A 21964-nucleotide genomic window follows, 5' to 3' on the forward strand; every position below is an offset into this window, starting at 1 on the left:
TTATAAGAGAGTAAAGGAGGACCTAATACCTATCATTTGACGGTCACCCTTTTGAGGGTTATGGGAATGGACATCCAATATGGAGATGGATCTTCAAGAACGAGAGAGACATGACTTTCGAAAGAGAGGTGGTATTTTGATGAGTTTTAGATTGGTTAACTTTAACTTCTAGAAAGAGAAAATATCTATGTTGCTTTCAAGGTTATTTTTCCAATAGCGGTATTGCGGTAGGAAAGAAGATCTTGATCAATGGTATTGTTCGGTCAGGAGAGTGGGTTTAGAAGGAAAGATCGGTAATGGTTTTTTATTGATGTTTAGATATAGGCATTATCTCTATAACTGAAAGCTGTAATTTTCATTGTGATAGTGGATTTTTAGTTGCCGAGGTCGTGGATGTAGTTTTATGGGATGAACCACTTAAATCGTGTGATGTTATGTGCTTTTTATGTTTGCTTTGTTTCTTGCACTTGATTAATAATTGTATTCATCTACTTCGCTTTTGGCCAATTGAGTACATGATCTTGGGTGGAATCTCGGTATTTGAGATTTTCGATTCTGCAAGTTAGGGGTTCTCGAGAACCCCACAGTCTCTTGGACTCATACTTGGAGGGAGGCCAACCAAGTGGCTGATCAAGGAGCTACTAAGAATGGGTCCCTAATATTTTGTCATGAATCATGTTTATCTGTTGTTACTATGTAAAGTGACTAGTTCTGAACTAGTACATGATCTTCTCCCTCCTTTTCCTGCTTTGTTTAGTTTTTTTGGCCACTCTAGGGTGGTGTCTACCCCTTGTTTGGGAGAAATTTTGTATAATGTATACTCTTTTCCTTAATACAATGTTAAGGCTATCAAAAAAAAAAAAAAAGTATAACCATAGCCTTCATGGTCTTGTTTCACAAATTCAAGCAAGTTGCTCTAATGAGTGTGAATGTCGATGTCAACTTCGATAAGCAAGATATTCATATATTTACTCCAGAAGTTCCAACTGTAAAAGCCTAAGATATTGTCCATGAGGCCTTGGGCATTGAAAAAAAAAAAAAAAAAGGGATTTAGGATGAGAGCGATGAGAATTGTTTACATTATTGGGCGCAGAGTGGCTTTTCTTTTTTGGCATTGCTTGTTTCTGGTGCAGATATAAAGCACTTAAAAACTGGTGTTGAAGATTCCCACGAAAATGCACAAACTCCTAATGACAAAGGAACTCCTTTCGACGTCTGACAAATGTGACTCTGGTATAGGTAGCTTCCATGAATATAGTGAAGCGGGATGGGAAAATGAAAATTTTGAAAAGTGGGGCATGGTCACATTGCTCCACCCTGAAGCCCTGAAGCTGTAGAAAAAATTGTGGGGAATTTGAATAATCAACATTTTTTTTTTGGGAGTGACTTATTTAAGGGCTGCATTTGGAAGGGACCTGAAGAGGTGTCCTTTCCCCAGCTTTTATCCGAGAATGTCTGTACTTTCTGATTGGGAGAAAGCTTGTTAATTGTTTCCTCAGCAGGAAAAACAGTGATTCTGCTGTCGCTCGCTGACTTGACAGCAAGGTTATAAAACCAGATGTATGGGATCCCTGAAGAAATGCCACAACGAAGAACATACTTGATGTTTTCTTGTTAAGGGGTCAGGCATGAAGCTATATAGGTAATCCTTTTCCTGCTGCCTGTGCAAAAAAGCATTCAATAGTTAGTTACAAATGCTTTAGCAAGAGACAAGCTGTGTATGCATCTGCGTAGACCTCATCCTAGGGATTGTACTGCGAGTGCTTTGCTTATATTCGATTGAAACTTACATTTGAAAGAAGAAATCCTCATCCTAGGGATTGTACTGCGAGTGCTTTGCTTATATTCGATTGAAACTTACATTTGAAAGCAGAAATCGCTTTGGACCATGTCCGCAGTAGTGTCTTCAAAGGTTGTCTTCCATGGCAGAAGATACACTGCTAACCTATGTTTTACAGCTTGTTAGCTGCTTCTCTCCGTTTACAATGTTAGCAAGAAACAACTGGGTTCTCTTTTTGGAAAATTGATGCAGGGAGGGTATTGCCGATTCCCTTAGTTTACTAGTAGTACTCTTTGTCACCATCTTAATAAATGCATCATATTGATGTGATATTAATTACTGCTAAAGTAAAATGTGGTGCCTTAAGCTTTTTGCTTTATTCTGTAGTGTCTTCAAAGTTCTCAAGTCTTTTGTTTCTCTTGGAGTCTGGTATTGTTTTGAAGGGAGTCAGCTGCATTATGATCACTCATATGACCTTTATGAGCACTGTTTTATGTTCACCTGACTACTGTTATTCTCAACTTATCCTAGTCAGGTTGCCCCCAATGGATATGGCCAAAGTAGGGAGAAGAAGAAAGATTAGAGGCACAACACTTGGGTGTTTCTAAAGCCTTTAACATCGAGGTTGTGGGTAACGAGTGGCTTATTCTTTGTGCTAACTGGTGTGGGTCTTGGAACACAAGATACACGAAGGATTTAAAAGGCAGCAAGAGACATCAAATGGGTGTTGTCTTTTGGTTTGCCTTCTCCACAATGGTTTTTTCTCATAGAAAGTAATAATGGGACTACCTACTATAAGTTTCAAGAGAAATAAAGGTCGTTATCTAGGGGAAAAGTTCACATAAGATTGTGAAGGAAGGTGCACCTCAAAAACTCAATACAAAACAATACAAAACAGTGTTGGAAAACTTCCAATTGATCATCTCGATTTCGAGATGTATGGATTAAACGAAAAAATGAATTTCAAATCTTAAAAGTAGTACATTTTATAACAAGTTATCTGGACTGTCTATTTTCAAGATTTTCTAAATGTTTATAAATCTACTTGATCTATGTCAGTTTTGAAATTTAATTTTTATAATTAAACATGGGTTTTCAAGCTATCTTAAGGTTTCTGACATCGAAAGTATATCATCCGACAAAATTTAGAGGTGTGCCTAACTATATAGTATAAGGTAGGAACCTCCTACAGACCTCACCCTTTTCCTTTTCCATGGACATATTAGGAGCATTGTAATGAAAAATAGATAAAACTGGCAGGTCCAACCGGTCAAACTATTGACTAGAGCCTTTACCGCTCAAGTTCAACGAAGAAAGTAGGTTTAATCGTAAATTGGTGTAAACTTAAGGTATGATTGGATTTAGTCGGTTGGTCTAGTTGGTTTTGACCCGTTTGATGGGCAAGTTATGCAAAAAAATTTAAAAAGAAATGCAACCTTAAAATGTATAATTAAGATGCACTTCAAACATCCATCAGAAAATGTTGGTTCACAGTTGAAAAGCCCTCTAATTGATTATCTTGACATTGAGATGTATGAATATAAAAAAAAAGGGATTTTTGAGTCCCATTAATAGTGCATCTTACAACACATTCTTTAGACTATCCATTTTCAAAATTTTCATATGTTTAGAGATTTACTTGATTTTAATTATATTTTGAGTTTAAAGTTTTATAATTAGAGATAAAAATAGATTTTCAGATAATCCTACTAATTTTTATACCAAAATTACATTTTATGATAAAATTTGGAGGTGCGCCTTAATTGGATTGTTTAAGGTTGCAACCTTATAGAAACCACACCCTTTAAAAAATATATTTTATAATTTTAAGTTAGTTTTCTTAATTTTCTTTATATTTTTAACATGATTTTCTAATCAATTTAACCGACAGTCACATTAGTTTTGGAGTGGACCATATCACTAACTGGTTTAGCAGTCACTCTAGTTCTGGCAACACTAGTTCAGACTATTAAATAAGAGTGGGAGCTGCTATTCTCACCCAATGAATTGTAGCGATTCCCACTAAAAATATGTGAAAACTAACACAAACCAGTTTTTTATGGACGCGATTGGCATGCGGCCAAGCCCGCACTTGAACAAATGCGGACTTGGCAATAAATTTATTTTTAAATATAATTTGATCCTAAGTTTTAGAGAATATATAAGAGAAGTGATTTTTTGCAACTGTTGCGCTATAATATGATGTAACAATGTGTTCGCATAACTTAAGCTATTAGATCAACTACAATCCAATGGTTAAGATTAAAGTCAATTTTGTTGCTTTTTGAAATTTAAAAGTAATATTTTTAATTTTGAATTCAAAATTCTTATTTCTTCGTGTTTTTTCCTTCCCCACGTATTCTCTTTCTCTCACCCTCTTCTCTCTCTTCCTCTCTTCACCTTATCGTCTCTATAGGTTATCTTGCTATTCCCTCTCTCTCCTCCCTTCAGATTGCAGCAATGGGGTTTCAGTGAGTTTCAAAACGTGAGAGAGATTTGTTAGGTAAAGTTTTAGAAAGAGATGGGTAGATTTTTTTAGAGAGAGAGAATGTCAAGAAATGGAGAGGAAAGTAGAATGGGGTTTCAGTGAGTTCTACTTCCTGACATTTTCTCTCTCTAAAACTTTACCTAACAAATCTCTCTCACCAAAACCCTGCAATCTAAAGGGAGTAGAGAGAGAGGGAAAAGCAAGATAATCTAGAGACTTGATAAGATGGAGAGGAGAGGAAGAGAGAGAAGAAGGTGAGAGAAAGACAATCCGTGGGGAGGGAGAAACATTAAGAAATACAGATTTTGAATTCAAAATTAAAATTATTATTTTTAAATTTCAAAAAGCAGACAAAACAAAGTTAGACTTTAACCTCAGCCAATGGATTGTAGTTGATCTAACGGCTTATTATGCCAACACATGATTGCATCATATTATAGTACAACGGCTTAAATTAATATAGAAATCATGAATATAAAAAAATAAATTTTAAAAATTAGAGATAATAATTATATTAAGAAAATATGTGGACCGCTGGTTACAATTTTTTTTAGATGGATCACCTAGTTGCCTCCATCTTTAAGATGGATGCTTTATACCTCTGAAGTGCATATTATATAAATGCGATCCAACCTGCATGAAACAATTGTTCTTTTGTTATTTATATTTATATAGGATGATTTTTCTGTCTAGACCCAATATAATTCAAACTCAATAGAAAAAAGTATTTGGGTTTTGCAGAGGAGACGGTGGCTAGCAACTTGTGCTGATTTGTTGTTATCATGTGGCTTGTTATCATGTGGCTTTGATTCTCACCTCTAGCTATCTAGCTTAACATCTATGCTCACAGTTCAGCAACTTCAACCCACTGTTACAGACATTGATACATTTGTAAAAAATGGACTCTATGTTGGATGTCAGCCGAGATCCTTTGTTGCTGGGCTTCTACAACGCTCGAATGTTGATCCAACTAAGCATACTACATCACACTCGATGAATATGCGAAGGCGCCTAACAATGGAGAGATCTCTGCATATTTTGATGAGATCCCCTATCTCAATCTGTTCCTCCAATATATAAGACTGCAAGGCTCGGCTTTGTGAGACATCTATTTCTCTCTCTCTGGTTCTATGAGGGCAGACATGTATTTTATCCATGCCTACCACCCTACACCATAGGGAAAAATGGCTATCGTAGAAAATTTTGGGTAGTCCCAAACACTGTGAGTGGGGATGGTGGCCCAGCCCTATTTTCATAGGGTTTTGATTCCTACATTAAGCTTGTGGAATGCATGGAGCCTAAGAATTCAGGCATGATTGACATACCGGCCTGAAAATCCACTCTCAGAATTCAGGCACGATTGACGTATCGGCCTGAAAATCGACTCTCAGGCTCATATGTCCCTTATGAAGATCTTTTATTGCTTTCAAAATGAGGAAATACGTCCCAAGTACAAATCCCACCAGAGCTACCCAAAAACGTTTTTTGCTAGCATAGAGAATAGTCAGGCTTGTGCTTGGGCTTGAGCTTGCTGAAATTTATCAGATTGACTCAAGAGATGAACTTTTTAACATCTTAACCATTTCTTGTGATTTAATTTCAAAGACCCCTTCAAGGAACATATAATCAAGAGTTTAAATAGTTGATACTTTAGGTGTATTTTGATAATTTTGTAAAATGTTAAATAGTTGATACGTTATGTGTGTTTTGATAAATTGCCCTTTTCAGCTATCACCATAGCTAACAATATTGTATTCATATTTGAGTGCTTCAGAGGTTTTCTCTCCCCCACTCAAATTTTGGTTTCCATGCTTTTTGATTGTAGGTAGTTCCCAAAGGCACCCCAATGGTCTCAGGCACATCAAAGGCCATACTAAATATAGTAGAAGGAGACCAAATGGTGCGGATCACAAGCTTCTGGGCTATTGGTTTTGGTGACACCACCAATTGCCCAGACTTATCAGACACAACCAGGTCCAAAGGTATTTCCATTACAGCTTCAAGGGCCCATTTATCATTACAGGGTCAGCTTCTGTATTGGACCTTTTCACCTTCCTCAGTGAACATTTCAAGCAAGAGAGAACCTCCTCTGTGACTGGCTTATGGCGAAGGGTTATCTCCATAGGCAGGCATTTCAATGAGGAGGAAGGCTCATTGAGAAGACGGGATCAAAGAAATAGAGAGAGAACCGTGAAGGCGATGGTGCTAGGAACCATGGAATAGAAAGCGCGAAGGTGAGCCTATACATCACAACAAGTTTTAAGGGTGATCTTTTACTGTTGCTGCTAATGCCGGGGATCCACAATTGTTGTTGCACTCACAGGATCAACACAAGCCCACATCCAACCGATTAGATGATTAATGGTGGAAATGCCTCTGTGTGTACATGTGTACGCATGTATGTGTATGTAATATATATATATATATATAGTAATAATCTTATGAGATGCTCCCACACCCATGTGTGTAGGATTTCAAAGAAACGCCATTAAATTTGATACAAATCTCTAAAAAAGTTATCACATGGGTGTTAGACTTGATTTTTTTAGAAATCCATACCAAATTTAATGGTGATCCTTTAGGATGTGTGAAGGTCTCATAGGATCATTACTTTTATTTATTTATATATATATATATATATATATATATATATATATATATATATATATATAAAATAAAACTCAGCTCCGTGCGTAAGTCATACTAAGGTGCTAACACGTCCCATGAATCGAGGGAAAAGAATTATGATATGCACGGGCTTATGGCTGATATCAAGGCCAAAGGGTCCCACGGAAACGATCTTAACGGAGACTCTGAATTCATGCCATAAACGGCGTCCAAATGAATCCCGATTACTGCATGGAAAGCATACGAAACTAAGTTCATTTGGACCCCAATATACACATTCCATCTCCATAAATGGTGGAGACCAATTTCATAGCCATCCTTATTTCTAAATTGGTATGATACTCATCTCCAGCGTCCGGCGTCCGTGAATTAGGGGTGGCAACAGGTCGGGTTTCGTACAAGTGGACGCAAACCCAGAAGTATTCGAGTCCAAAATTTGGACCCCTCCTCAAATCAGTCGGATCTCGAGTCTACCCAACAGATCCCAAGTCTGGTCGGATCTAGTGCCACCATATGACTGAGTTTTTTTCTCCCCTTTTTTTCAACCATCATATACCCTATGACTATGAACTTCATTTTTCTTTTTTTGCCAATAACACTTAACAATTGTCAATATTGTAACAATAGCGCATGCCTAAAAACACATGATTACAGGTACAGGTTGGATCTAACTGGACCTGAACCCAGACGCAGACCCGAATAGTATTCGGGTCCAAAATTTGGACCCGTAACTGGACCCACCACCCATCAGGTCCCGGGTCTAGTCGGGTCCATTATCACGACTACCGTGAAACGGTAGAATTGATGCTCATCTACCCAACAATACGCTCGTGCTTCGATTAATATAGACTCCAATAACAATTTACAATGCATATCTTGTGCACCAAAAACATCTCCTCAAGTCCCGTTCAAAAAAAAAAAACATCTCCTTTAGTGGGACAAAATTTCCCAACTCTAAATAGGTTGGCAATATTTTCCATCGACTAGTTCCATAACATTAACAATTTCGTATAAGCTATGCGACATAGAAATGATTACCCATATCAATTTATCATACAGATGTCCATGTCAAATATAAACCCCAGGGTATGTCCATGTCAAATATAAACCCCACGGAATCTCATCGACATACGATATCCGTACAATATAAACGTCTACATTATCATCGTAACCTTTCCCCAATATGTGTATATATGCGCATACATATTAAAATCCGAGATCGTCTCATTAAATATAAAAAATGGATAGTTTGGGCCAATCATTGCGTCCAAGATATCTTATTTTTTATAAGTCTTTTGACACTCAACAACCACCAAATTTAAAATTTAAAATTCAAAAAACGAGAGTGATTGTGACCTTGTACTAAAATAAATACACTCTGTATATATAGTTTCCATATCTATTTAAAGGAAAAAGTTTATATGAAGTTGCAACCTTATAACTCACTTTATATATAGTTTCCATCTGATTTCAAAGGAAAAAGTTTATATGAAGTTGCAACCTTATAACTCACTTTATATATAGTTTCCATCAGTATTTAAAGGCAAAAGTTTATATGAAGTTACAACCTTATACTACTCCAGTAAGGTGCACCTTAAAACCCCTCAAAAAAAATGTTCCTATATTGGAGAACCACTTGATCATCTCAACTTCAAAATGTATGGATATGACGGAAAAGAAAACAAATTTCAAGAGCTCAAAGTAGTGTTTATGGATCTGCTTGATCTATACCATTTTCTAAACTTTAGATTTCATAACTACAAATAAAAAAGATTTTCAAGCCATCATAAGTTTCCAATACCAAACAAATTTTTTAGTGCTCCCTACTTCTAAAGTATAAGGTCGGCACTTTATACAAACCTCACCCTCATTTAAAGAAAAAACTTATATAAGGTGGTAACTTTATACTATAGAAGTAAGGGTGAGGATTGTATAAGGTGTCCACTTTTCCTTTTTTTTTCTCTTGGGTAATTAAATGGGTATGACGCACCCTACCCATTTTTTGAAATCGTTAGTGGTTTTCTAATCCGTTACGTGAAAATGGAATAAGGCGTCCACTTTTATGCTATACAAGTAAAAGCATAACTTTAAATTTTACTAGAAGATGTAATTTTAGTATCGAAAACCTTAGAATGACTTGAAAATTCATGTTCAGCCCTAATTACAAAATTTCAAATTTCAAAAATAGCATAGATCAATGAGATCTATAAACACTTAAAAATCTTAAAAGTAAACGGTCCAGAAAACTTGTTACAAAATGAACTATTTTGAAAACTTGAAATTCTTTTTTTTTAATATATACGAGATGATCAATTAAAAGGTTCTCCAACTTCGCAATACTCTTTTCTACTGGATTTTTGAGATGCACATTCCTTCTATAGTATAGAGTTGCAACTTTACATCGAAGTAATGTACACCTTAAAATTCCAATAGGAAAAAGAGTTTTGAACTTAAAAAACCTTTCAATTGATTATCTTGACCTCGAGAGACGTAGATATAAAAATAAAAAATAAAAATTTAAATCTTAATATTAGTGCATCTTGTAACAAGTTAACTAGGCCATTTATTATTAAAATTTTCAAATATTATAAATCTACCCGATTTGAATTGTATTTGAAATTTGAAATTTTATAATTAAAGTTGAATATGAATTTTCAAGCCATCACAAAGTTTACAACACTGGAATTACATCTTCAACAAAATTTAAAGACACGCCTCACTTGTATAGTATATGGCGAGCACCTCATATATAAACCTCACCCTTCTATGTATACTACAATTCATGTCATAACAATAATAAAACATCACTAACAAAAATTATATTAAATTAATAAACAAAAAATTATTACTTGTATATTTAAATTTTATTCATCGATAATTTCTTATAGTTCGATCCAATGTTGCATCCTAACATGGAAAAAAACTAAAAACAATTAGGTCGGTTTATTAATTTAAAATAAACAAATTTATTCTCATTCTAAACTAATTTTTATTTTGAAAAAAAAATATGGGCATTCTCAAAATTGACTTACGCCCAAGCACAGGTTATTTTCATAGGGAAACATAGATGGTTTTTTAAAATTGACTTATGAAAAGTTGGCATTTCAAAATTGACCCAGCACATACAATCGTCCTTGTTTAAAAACGAAAATGGGCTTCAATTTTTTTATATATTGAAAATAAAACAAAAAATAAAAAATAAAAAATAAAAAATGTTCCATGAAGAATAAGTATTTCACAGCGCATTCCAAAAGTGAAATGTGTCCTAAAAAAAAGACACTCTATTGGAAACTCAGTAGGACGTGTCATGTCATATCCTTTCTAAAAGTGTTGACACCAGTCAATGTCACCCAGTATCGACACATAGCCAAACCCTGATACCAAGTCCACGTTATATGGAGCAGGAGGCATCTAGCATTCCTAATAACAAATAAGGTTGGAGTTCCAAAACGCAAGCATTTATACACTTAGCATCCACCATCCATCACTGAAAAAGAGCAATAGATTCCAACATGGCGAAATATATTCCATACACCAGTGATGTAGGTACACTCATTTTATATAAATCTGCAGAAGTACAGCAGAGGGATTGCCCCCATCCGTCTTGTATGTCTGTTAATCCAAAGTTTTTGAACAGATCCACCAGCTTATCATAGAATGTTCTCCAACCGAAGAGATTTCCCTTTTCTTCTTATGTTAAGTGTAATGATAATAAAATGTTAGTTTTATGCTTAATAATTAAAGGAAAATTGCTTCAAGCGGCGGGAACCGCATTTCTACATTTATGGTTCCCGAGGTATAAAGCATCCATCTTAAAGATGAATGCAAGTAGGCGGTACATCTAAAAACAATTGAAACTAACGGTCAAAATGCTTACTTAATATAATTATAATTTTTAATTTTCAAAATTTATTTATTTTTTTATATTCATTATCTCCATGTTAAAGATTACATGTCCTTAAAAATTAAGTCCAAAAATCCATCTCAAATATAGATTTTTAAAAGGTGACTCATTTCTACATGGACACATAAAAACCGTGTGCATAATACAATGAACAACAGTTTTCTACTGCCACCAGAATAACATAAGAAAGAGGCTACCACAAAAATAGTTATTAGTGTCCCAGCATTTCTATTTTCCTTTCATACCCTGAACAAATAAAACACTTGGTGTGAGGAAGGGAGGGAGCGAGATCCTTGAAATTCAATCACTAAGCATTAGCATGTGAAGCCTGGAAATTCATCAACCAACATTAACATGCTCACCAGTAGGTGGGTAGGTAGGGCAGCTTGTTACCTTAGAAGAGGACCTAAGGTGCTTCACAAGAGGGAGCAACGACTGAACCACATCAGCCATTAGAGGCCTGTAATCACCCTCCGCTTGCACGCACATGGCAGCGATTGCAGCCACCTGGATCGCATCCTTCATTGAATATTGACCCTCCAATGCCGGGTCCATAATCTCAATCACCTTTTCCCTATCCGTGAGCCTGGGCAAAGCCTGCAACAAATTTGAAACAAATAGAAAGTTGAGAGTGAGATCCCATTTATTCTTTATTTCCACAATTACAGCTAATATACAGGAGATGTTCAATATAAATTTCGATGTTTTCTCCTTCGAATGTTTTAACACTAAAATCATATTAATTTGTGCATGGATACACAAGTATGGGATTATTTTGATACCTTTCCCCAGTAAAACTGCTAAAGCCTAGCAAGAATTTAACAATGGTAGGATTATGTCAGTACAAAGAAACCCACCCAAGAGACAAGAACACACTCCCCAGGTGGCCGTTTCATGTCAACAGGAACCCGACCTGTTAAGAGCTCCAAAAGCACAACTCCATAGCTGTAAACATCTGACTTGGTCGTTAGATGCCCTGTCAATGCATACCTGCAAAAGGAAATGAAGTCAAATATGTCAAAAAATATCAAACGCACTTTACAAATATACTTCAGTGAAATGTAAACAAAAAGTTCTTTACTAGTATTTGGATTTGACAATACAACCTCGTCAGAGAAAAGGAGGGTAAAATATATCTTCCATTTAGTTAAAAAAAAAGGGTACCATTTAAAGAAATGGAGATGAGGATAACGCAGAAAAGATTAAAAAGCTTGTACTACTCATACAGAGAATCAAAATGTTCAGCTAAATCTCCCAAAAATTGTTAAAGGTTATTCGAGGTTATAGGTTAAGCTTAATATCTCTTGTCAGTTAGGTCCAGGTAAGCCTCACATTGATTCAAGAAACTAGAGTACGTTCTAAATAAAAATAAAATAAAATCACACAATCAATGCTCGAAAACTCACAGCCCAGTCGACTAGGACATGGCCGAGTTAGGCCAAGACGAGTTGCCATGTAACCACTTGGGTACTCTACGAGTATTAGCAGTACTAATACAAGTACTGCTAATAGGAAAAAAAGGAGGTGCCAGCCTCTCTCTCTCTCTCTCTCTCTCTCTCTCTCTCTCTCCACAAATTTATTTCTCGTTTTTTGAATTTTTGGGATTTTCTTTTTTATTATTTTTTGTTTAAGTCTACACTACGAGGAGCAGTCCACTTGGACTCTCCTGAGTTACTTGGGTAGGGGAGGAGCTCAGTCCCAAGCCCAAGCCAAGTATTTAAATTGTAGACAAATGCAGTTTCAGTTTTTCATTTCATGGTGGTTCACCCAGATGGGAAACAGACATTTGTAACCAAGGTTTCCTAAACTGCTTTACCATTAAATACATCATGAAGCATAAGATTGAGATCAATTGATGATTTCAGAGATTATGACTGGCATATGAAAAGCTGATTGCATCCATCAAAATCTGTGTGTGAGTGTGTGTGAGAGAGAAGAGAGAGCCTCGTTTTGGTTGCCCAGCAGGGGGAGGGAGGATCTTACTCCGGTGCAACGTAACCTTGGGTGCCCAATACCCTGGTTGACACATGCCCTCCAGCTTTCTCTGATCCAAGCTTAGCCAAACCAAAATCCGATACTTTAGCATGAAAATTTTTATCCAGGAGAATGTTGCTGCTCTTGAAATCCCTGTGGATTATAGGCGGGTTGACATGTTCATGGAGGTATTCGAGTCCTTTAGCAGCATCAAGAGCTATTCTCAACCTTGTTTCCCATTCTAACTTTGAAGCACCACCATTAGAGCCTGAAATCTAAAACAAGAGTTCTTAGTACAAGAAGAAATTAAGCATCACTCTTCATAAGGTCTACCGTAACCACACACCCTCAGGGCTCTAGCAGAAATGCTTGCAAGCAAAATTGGCCATCTACACAATTAAACATGAAATCTCCACTACTTTGCAACACTAGTCACCACCAACCATCAGTCAATACCAAACATTACTTGGCCTTTGTTACAGTTTTGGAAGTCTCCAGTTGTATGATGGAGTCCAAGCGTTTAAACCTTGAAGACGGCCCAACGACAAAGACCAAGCTAGCATTACCCATTTGCACATAGAGAGCTTAACAGGTTGGGTTGACCCAAGCCTGGTTTGGCTCTAGCTCTGTCACAAAAAAAAAAATAGACAAAAATCAAAATTTTAGTGTTATTATTATTTTGTTTATTTTTCTTAGGAATAGGAAGAGCTGGGAAAAGTTAGGAGGGAGGATTTTAGTGCATGAGTTGTTAAGAGGGGGAGAAGAAGGATTTTGTGCGTGAATTGTTTTAGAGATTAGGGTGGTGCGTAATTTGTTTTGATCAATTGGGTTGGTTAGTTTTTAAAGAGATAAATCTAAATAGGATAGGGTTTATCAAGAGCGGGTTTTATCTTCTCAATTGTAGGCAACGTTTTGCCTTTTAGGGAAAGCTTTTTATTAGGTAAAATGTGGGCTATCTTTTAGAAGCAAATCTTTTAAGCACATAAGGTTAAGAGAGAGAAGATAGGGATAGAGAAAATCACATAAGAGAGAGAGTTAATTTTTGTGGGTTCTTTTTAAGTATTTAAAAGGGAAGAAGTCCCTCATTGTAAACAGCAGAGATTGGAATTGAATAAAGTTGATCTTGTGAAAAGATCTTTTGGGGTGGATTCCCTTAAAAACCTTGAGAGAATGTATATTCTCTTAACCTTTTTTATTTTATATTTTTATTTGCAAACCTTGAGAAAAGGTATATTTTCTCAACTGTTTTTAATTTATATTTTTATTTTCTTGGTTTATTATTATTTATCCCTGCATCAGGTTCCTTCTTCTGAACCCGAGGAGGCTGGCCCCGGTTCAAGTCTAACTCGAGCCAGCCCAACCCGGTTATATCATAAAATAAAAAAAATTTCATTATATGTAATATATAATGCATTATATGATATCATAATATTATATCCATATGATATCATTCTTATAACATAACCCGACCTGGGTCTTCTACACTCCACCCTTGCTTAGACTGGGTAAGGGGGTGTTTGAACCTGAATGGGTCCGGTTCCAAGTCCAAGTCTTTGTGCCCCCAACGTATATTACGATCAGGTCCAGGCAGACCCGACCTGGATCCGACCCATTTACACTCCTATTTACACTGCCATTGCCTCCAACCAACCATTATTTGTACACCAAGTATAATAAAAAAGGTCACATCTAGCTGTCACAATGGAAGGTCTTTCATTTGGCCCAGGAGTTTCCATGCACATGCTTCCGTTCACAATGTTCCACTTCATTTACGAACTTTGACAAGGCAAGCCTCATTTGACTGAACCAATAACAAGCAGGTTGGAAGATTTAACAAACAATGGAAAACAACTAGTCTTGTTTAGCATCATGCAACTGAATAATCCAAAGAGAACATCCAAAAGGACAACTAGTATTAGTCCAACAGCAGATAGGGTTGGAAAAATTGACTAAAACTACATCATTCTAATGTCAACCCCCAGTAACACATCACTAAATTAAGAAGGGAAAAAAACCAAAGACCTCAAAAGGAATGTGTTGCACCCATTCATTAGGGCTTATAAGACCCCCCACGCCTTTCTCGATGTTTCACAGCTTTCATATTCCCATGATCTCCATGTAGATTGAGAATCCTCATCACTTCCATGGAGCAGTTATTTTGCACACTAAGAGTATGGTTCTCTGCATACTAAAGTTTGGTTCTACAGTTAAACTGTGGCTATGGCTTATGAACCAATTAAAATTAAAGATGCTAATGCCTTCTATTAAAAGAAAATTAAAGATACCAATGCCTTGTAGCAAGAACTCAGCATCTATAAATAACAAGGAAAACTTGTGAGTAACAGAGATTCCAGAGATCCTGAATGCTTACCAAAAAAGTACTACCTTTCAACAGAGCATTTAGAAATTTGGCATGAAGTCATTTCCACTCACTAAACACTTCAAAACTATGATGCTAAAGCATGTGGAAGTTGTACAGAAGAAGAATCAATATAACTGCTCACAATAATATTTCACAAGACCTTCATTTTCACTCCAAGCATCTATAGTTGAAAAATACTCCCCAAGTACGTTTAGTTCAACATATCGAGAAAGTCAATTTGAGTTTATAAACAATAAAAGATTACCTGGCCATACCTGGTTAAAACTACAAGAAAGTGAATGAAAAACTCAACAGTCCAGCACAATAAATTACACTCCAATATCAGTTCAGTAAGAGAAATAACCAAATATATAAGAATGACCAAGACATGGCAAGAGCATGGGTGTACCGTTGTCCAAATACAACAGCTCTTGCAGGCTGCCATTTGCCATGTACTCATAGACCAATAATTTATGTTCGTTGTCGGAGCAATGTCCAAGCAGACCCAGAAGATAAGGAGAACGGAGACGGCTAAGTAGCTCCACCTTTCCATCAAAATATTAAACATGAATATCAATAAAGAAAAAAAAAAAAAGAATAATAAGCAAAGAAATATTCTTTACATGTTACCACAATTATCACTGAATAATCATGACTGTATAGATCTAATCCTGGAGATTTCTGTACCTCCATTGTGAATTCCTCTTCCCCCTGTTTCCCAGATCTATCCATCAATTTAACAGCAATTCTTCTCCCATCTGGAAGGACACCCCTGTAGACCGATCCAAATCCACCATGGCCAATAATGTTTCCTGAACTAAACCCATTTGTTGCAGAATAGAGCTGCTTATATGTGTATACCTGAATTCCTTTCTCAGTACCAGATTTGACACTTGCAGAACCAACTTTTTCATCCTTCACTATAAACAGTATCAAAACAAGAATCAATAACCATTTCAAACGAAAAATAACATCAACATCCAAACGCAGAGAAAAAATTAAAGCAACTAGAGTGTCATGCCATAATATTATGACCAATAAATTTATTGTGGTCATCTATCATAAGGTTTTCCACATGGACAACTGTCCTTCGTCTTTGGACCCTATTAAGGTCTTCTACAATGTCTTTTCACAAGTATAGAAAGATTTCTTCTAACTCTACAAGAAGAAAGGAACCAATGAGCTTCCAGGTCAAAACCACGGACATCTACCCAATCAAAAACCTTGCAAGAAAAGTGTTATTCCTAATTCTTGTAGAGAAGTTTGTGAGGAAAAATCCAAGGACAACACATATGGAGAGTCCACATAAGAAAAAATCATAAACAAGGACTCAATTAGTAGGACTATAGCTGTTTTGAGGACATGATGGTGGTGTCAACAGCTTTAGTGTGAAGATTGTTGGCATTGCTAGCATGAATAGACCCAGTAGTGATGTAAAGACCCAACCAAAAAGGCCTTACTTATTTACTTTGTACTCAATATCTCCAGGTTGTAGATTATAGTAGTCACAGAAAGTTCCTGACAAAAAGATCGGATGGATTTATTTTGTACTCACTATCCCAACGTAGCAGAAAACAATATGCTAGCCAAAAAAGGGAAATTTATCAAAATTCATACGACAGATTAATTATTTAACACTTTACCATGTCTTCTGATTTAATTTCAAAATACCCATTAAGATACACATGCCCATGGGTTGGAATACTTGAAAATGGTAAATTGTTAAATTGTTGAAAAGTTAATTGTATTTTGATAAATCTCCCAACAAAAAAAAAAAAGTAAGCATAAGGAAGACAGGAAAGCAGAGGATTTTAGCACATGGCACTGTTTAACTATCAAGCCAACAGAAGACATGGTCCGAAGCAAGAACAAGTTGCTTCATGTTCACTAAGTTGACTAAGCCATTTTTCAAAATGTCATTTTTAACATTTTAGAGAATTGAAAATTATAGAAACACAAGTACAACAGAAAAACCCCATACATCTAGTTGGTATGCTCACCTATAAGCCCCAAAATGAAGGCAACAGCACTGAACATCAATAGTATGCAAATGCAACTCATGGGGAAGATTGACACCTCAAAACAGCACACAAAACCATATGGTTGAGGAGCAACTACAAAATGATTGAAGAATTGTATAGATAAATTCGAATTATTCTTGGATTTTGACAATTCAATGATCGTAACGTAGTAATTTCATAGGACTATATCAGTCATTGTTATCAAATATATTTTTTATGGGAAATTCATGTCACTGAAATTTCTGATTTCAACCTGGTTCTACAAACTCAAACCTGGGAGGCGAGGGGACCACCAATAGTAGATTCCATAACACCACAACATCAAGTGATAATTCATATCTTTAATATGAATAAGCAAAGAAGTAAAAGGGAGATGAGAAAAGAAATTAAATGCTCTAGTATAGGTGAAATACAACAAACATCTACATATGGCAATCTGTTGAACAACCCTGATCCCATCAAAACATCGAAGACAAGAACAAAGAACAGATATCAATGCAACATAATGGTTGGATATTTGAAAGCCATGATAGCGACAACAAGATGATTAGCAGGCCATTAAAGCTTAATTTAGTCAGCGAATGAAAACTCCACAAGTGCGAGCCAAGTCACTCGGACTCGACAAGAAGGCTGCAGAGTCTGAACACAAACACATGGGAACCAGTCAAATCTAGCTGGCTCCCATTTTTTTTTGTCCAAATCTGACCAACTCCGACTTCAATCTGTCAGACCTAACTCAGGATCGGGCCCGCTGCCTGAGTCATGTTAGAAAAACACGGTCTTTGGTAACATATAGCTATAGAATTGTGGAGACACTCCATTTGAAATTGGTTAATTTTTTCCAAGTTCCTTAACACTAGGGACCACAACAACATAGTAGACCCTAGTCACCTAAAACATAGACTTTAAACCTACTTAATACCCCAAGCTGGTAATTCTGGATAGCCCTAAGCCTAATAAGCATACGAGACTAACATGACACCAGTCTAACCCCTAGAAACCTAAAACCAATACCCTAAAGTCCTTGCCTTGTAGACCCCTCAAATTTCACTCAAATTAGCCCAAATTTGATTCTGAATTTTTAGAGGAGAACACAAGCTTTCCAACGCTCCAAGAATCACCTAAGTCTGATATACGGTTTGAAAGTTATGGCCCATACAATTTTGTTTGCAAGAAATTCCAAAAAGTTCCATATGACACTCTCATTGTCGTCCAGCTCAAAAATTTTGCACGATGGTCACAGTGTTGTCCAGCCCCAATGCAGCCCAATTTGATCCTAAACAATAGCAATGACAGCAAGATCATCATCTGACCACAACCCCAAAAACGACGTGGAACCATCATCCAGACCATTCTTTTGTGATAAATTCAAAAATTCAAGAGAAATACATTGGATAATGATAGATGACACATTGGAACATGTGAAGACAGTCTTTAAAAGGACCCTAAACATGGAATTCAACAAATCTTGAGATTTCTAGAAACCCTAGTTATTAGAGCCCCAAAACCCTAATTTCCAAAGATCATAAAACCCTAGAAAACCCTATCCTAAACCCTAGATCTAGGAAAATTTTAAACCTTAGGGGAAACCCTACCAATTTCAATCCTTTATAGTCAAACTCTAATTTTCATTGGTAAACTAAACCTTAGGATGTAAATTCCCTAGGCAATCTTCAAGAAAAAGCGAAGGAGCACAGTGTAAACAAGCCGCGGTTGGATACGGGCACCAATTTTGGGTCTTCAGTGTGCCGGGCACATCAGCCCAGCAAGGTAAGTTCTTTTTATTTCCTTTCGTTTTTTTATATGTTTTGTTTTAATTCAGTTAAATTTAGTTTATTTCAGTCTTTGTTTCAGGGTTTTCTATTGAGGATTCCAAGTGATCTTGAGCCAAATCTTCCGACGATTCTCAAAGAACCCAGATGTTCTAAGATCTGGTTTCTGAATCGTAATTTGAAGGACCCCACTATTCTTTATCGATATTAATTTTAACTCGTTTAGAGCATAAATTTGGTCCCCACTATTCTCGATTGATCTTAATTTTAACTCATTTAGAGTACAAATTCGGTGAGGTTTCATCCAAGGTCTCCCCGGATTTGCGTTGTAAACAAATTATTATAGTACTTTAGGTTGGCATCTCTTATCCTCCAACAATATGGCTAAATACCTGAATAAACAATAATAACTGTACCGGGAACAACAACAACAAAACAACAAAATGGAAACAGAATTACACAAATCAACGGTCCAAAGGATAAATAGCCATATGGTTCAATTAATCTGCACATTCCCACCACAAACAGAAGGGCCCATGTTAATTGAAGGAGACAGAATCACCAAACCACCAAGTGGACCAGATGGAAATCCAAAATCAACAAGGTTAAAGTTTATAGAAAACACTTGAATACGAAAGTTAGGGCAGGAAATGGGCTGGGCAGCCTTGCCCGGCCCTAAAAAGGTAAGGCATAGGCCATGATCTGTGGCTCGATTGTCAGCTAGGGCCAATGCCAGCCGGGTTCGGCCTTGTTTTTGGCTCGGACAGTTGCCACCCTTATACAAAACGGGAGGACATACAAGCAACGACAATAATATATGCAGAAACAAAAAAGAACAGCAAAGATAGGAAACATAAAGCTTGCTGAAGCCAATTGTAAAAGACCAATAAATGATACTGTGGACAATTTTGAGGCAGCAAACGTCAAAAGACACAAAGACCAGAAGAACTTCAAACAAGATGGACACTAACACAAAATTGTGATATTTGATGGTTCGCAAAAACACAGAGTCATGATGCTAAGAAGAACGACCAATATTACAAAATCCTGAAACAAGAAAGCAGGCATGGAACAATAGGAGTTCATAGAACAAATATCGACGTAAAAGATGGAAATGAGAGCTAAAAAAAAAAAACCCACTACTACACTCGCAGTAATGGAAGAAGAAGAAAGTAAGAGTAGGCTCACTCTTCTGATCCCTAGAGCGTTTGGAGACCCTGCTTCTGATGTAGCAGTAATAGCTGAGGGCCACAAGCAAAGACACAACAGCAAGCACAGCGAGAACAAAGATGACAAGCAGGACCACCCCAGCCCTTCTGCTATCTCCATACACTTCCTTCTCAAGTAGCTTTCTATGGAGCTTCTTCATTTCCTCCGATTGTTACAGAGATAAGAATAAAAGGGTCTCAGAACAAGTAGAAATAGCAGAGAAGCCGCCAGAGCCTTACTTAGGGTTTTGAAATCAGATTCCCAGAGAGCCTCTTCATCTCGTCAAAGAGCAGAAATAGCAGAGAAGCCGCCAGAGCCTTAGTTACGGTTTTGAAATCAGATTCCCAGAGAGCCTCTTCATCTCGTCAAAGAGAACGAGAAGCATAGCAGATGAAAAACAAGGAGTTGAGAGAGCAAACAGAATTAAGGGTTCTTGAAAGCAATCGTTACAATTTACAAATAGGATTGGAGCCCCCATAAATTAGGGTTTGAAAGCAAATTTGCAGTGTGAGGTGCCGCAACAGGGGCCGACAACTGAAACTTGGGGCTCTGGTGATGGGGGCACTGCACACGGTACTGCATACCTCCTGGTTGCAGGTGCTTGTACGGTTCGATTGGACAAAAAGAAGGGCATGAATGGCATTTAAAAGTGGAAAGGAGAAGGTGACAAATGTGGTCATTTCTTCTCTGGTTATGTGCATCACCAGTTCCCAATACACACACAGGTGAAAGCGCTCTCTGATAAAGAAAAGCATCACAATTAGTATTTCAAAACTTGGATATTTATTTGCACACTTCGCACACGCGACATAGTGGGGACCACGACTGTGCGTATTTGCACGTGCTAGAAGAGATCTTTGCCATGAGAAATTTACATATGGAATACTATTTGGGATCATTTGTCAGATAAACTAAACTCACTGTGTTCGAAATTACGAGGATCACCACTCCATTATTTTTTTTATTTTTTTTTCGATAACACAAACACCAAATAAGAGGGGTAATGTTTTTCAAAAGTAAAAAAATCTATTATATGTTTCAATTACTGGATAGCTCTCATTTTTCTCCTCATTTCACCTCAGCCCTAATATCCTCCGTCGCCTTTTTTTGTATCCCAACGACCTATTCTCCACCTTAAAAGCATTGATCTCCTGCATAATCAATCCACGAATCTAGTTTTTTGGTGCAAACTCCAATAATTTTTTGGTAAAGAGATCACCATCTTCTACCTTCCTCTTTTCTTCCTTCTACATATTTGATCTCTATTTTGTTCATATAGAGGATACGTTTTTCAAAGCAATAGATGAATTTTCCCTCAAATTCGATAGAAGCTTCACACCCCACCTGAAAATAATCATTGTGTTTCTCCTCAAAGAAAGGGTGCTCCTCACCCCAAGCTCCATACTCGGGAAACTCGCCAGAAAAGATAGGTGACTCCAGCATGAAGCAATCCTTAGTTTTGGGTGTCTTTTTGTTTCCTAAAGAGTCCTCAGCTATTTTCTGATAAAATTCTAATTAGTAGTTGGCATTCAAAACCAGAGAGCTGTCTGATAATTGAAACAACGAGCAGCGCTTTGACCTTTAAAGGACATGAAGCTATCTAATATTTGGAATACCGGACAATATTTATTTTTTTAAAGATATAAAATTACGGAGCTTTTTTTTTTTAAAGATATAAAACTACAGAGCAATTTGGGAAAAAAAATACCCCAAGATAAGTGTTTGTAATTTCAGGCAAATGTGAGTCCATTTGATAATTGACCCCCTTCCCCCCCCCCCCCCCCAATATCGTCCATAGGTGAATTTCTCTTATTTATGAAAAAAGT

At 36.7% G+C, this 21964-nt stretch overlaps 1 protein-coding gene across 6 annotated transcripts; it reads right to left on the bottom strand.

Moving 5' to 3' along the window:
- Nucleotides 1-10332: 10332 nt before the first annotated feature.
- LOC18425640 (Protein kinase superfamily protein) lies at nucleotides 10333-20871 on the bottom strand. 6 transcript variants are annotated; one of them, XM_020662144.2, is made up of 7 exons: nucleotides 20118-20871; nucleotides 15824-16056; nucleotides 15546-15681; nucleotides 12784-13042; nucleotides 11658-11790; nucleotides 11194-11397; nucleotides 10333-10583 (listed from the first exon to the last, which is right to left on the bottom strand). In XM_020662144.2, the coding sequence occupies exons 1-7, from the start codon at nucleotides 20296-20298 to the stop codon at nucleotides 10512-10514; spliced, it is 1218 nt and encodes a 405-aa protein (XP_020517803.1). In that variant the 5' UTR covers nucleotides 20299-20871; the 3' UTR covers nucleotides 10333-10511. The 6 variants fall into 6 exon arrangements, with proteins under 6 accessions (XP_020517803.1, XP_088721960.1, XP_088721968.1 ...); XM_088865834.1 differs by having other exon boundaries at nucleotides 10333-10586; XM_088865842.1 differs by having other exon boundaries at nucleotides 10333-10586; nucleotides 12784-13049; nucleotides 20118-20652.
- Nucleotides 20872-21964: the final 1093 nt, after the last annotated feature.

This window comes from Amborella trichopoda, chromosome 1, assembly GCF_054954075.1.
Source record: "Amborella trichopoda isolate Santa Cruz 75 chromosome 1, AtrichopodaSantaCruz75HAP2 v2.0, whole genome shotgun sequence".
Classification (NCBI taxonomy): Eukaryota; Viridiplantae; Streptophyta; class Magnoliopsida; order Amborellales; family Amborellaceae; genus Amborella; species Amborella trichopoda.

Bases quoted from the DNA above. Each gene is read 5' to 3' on its own strand.
- LOC18425640 (XM_088865834.1), bottom strand. From the start codon at position 20,298: ATGAAGAAGCTCCATAGAAAGCTACTTGAGAAGGAAGTGTATGGAGAT. The intron at 11,791-12,783 runs GTAAGATCCTCC...TTCCTTTTGCAG, and splicing joins CAAGGTTACGTTGCACCGGA to GTATGCATTGACAGGGCATC. The intron at 11,398-11,657 runs GTGGGTTTCTTT...AATTTGTTGCAG, and splicing joins AGTGTGTTCTTGTCTCTTGG to GCTTTGCCCAGGCTCACGGA.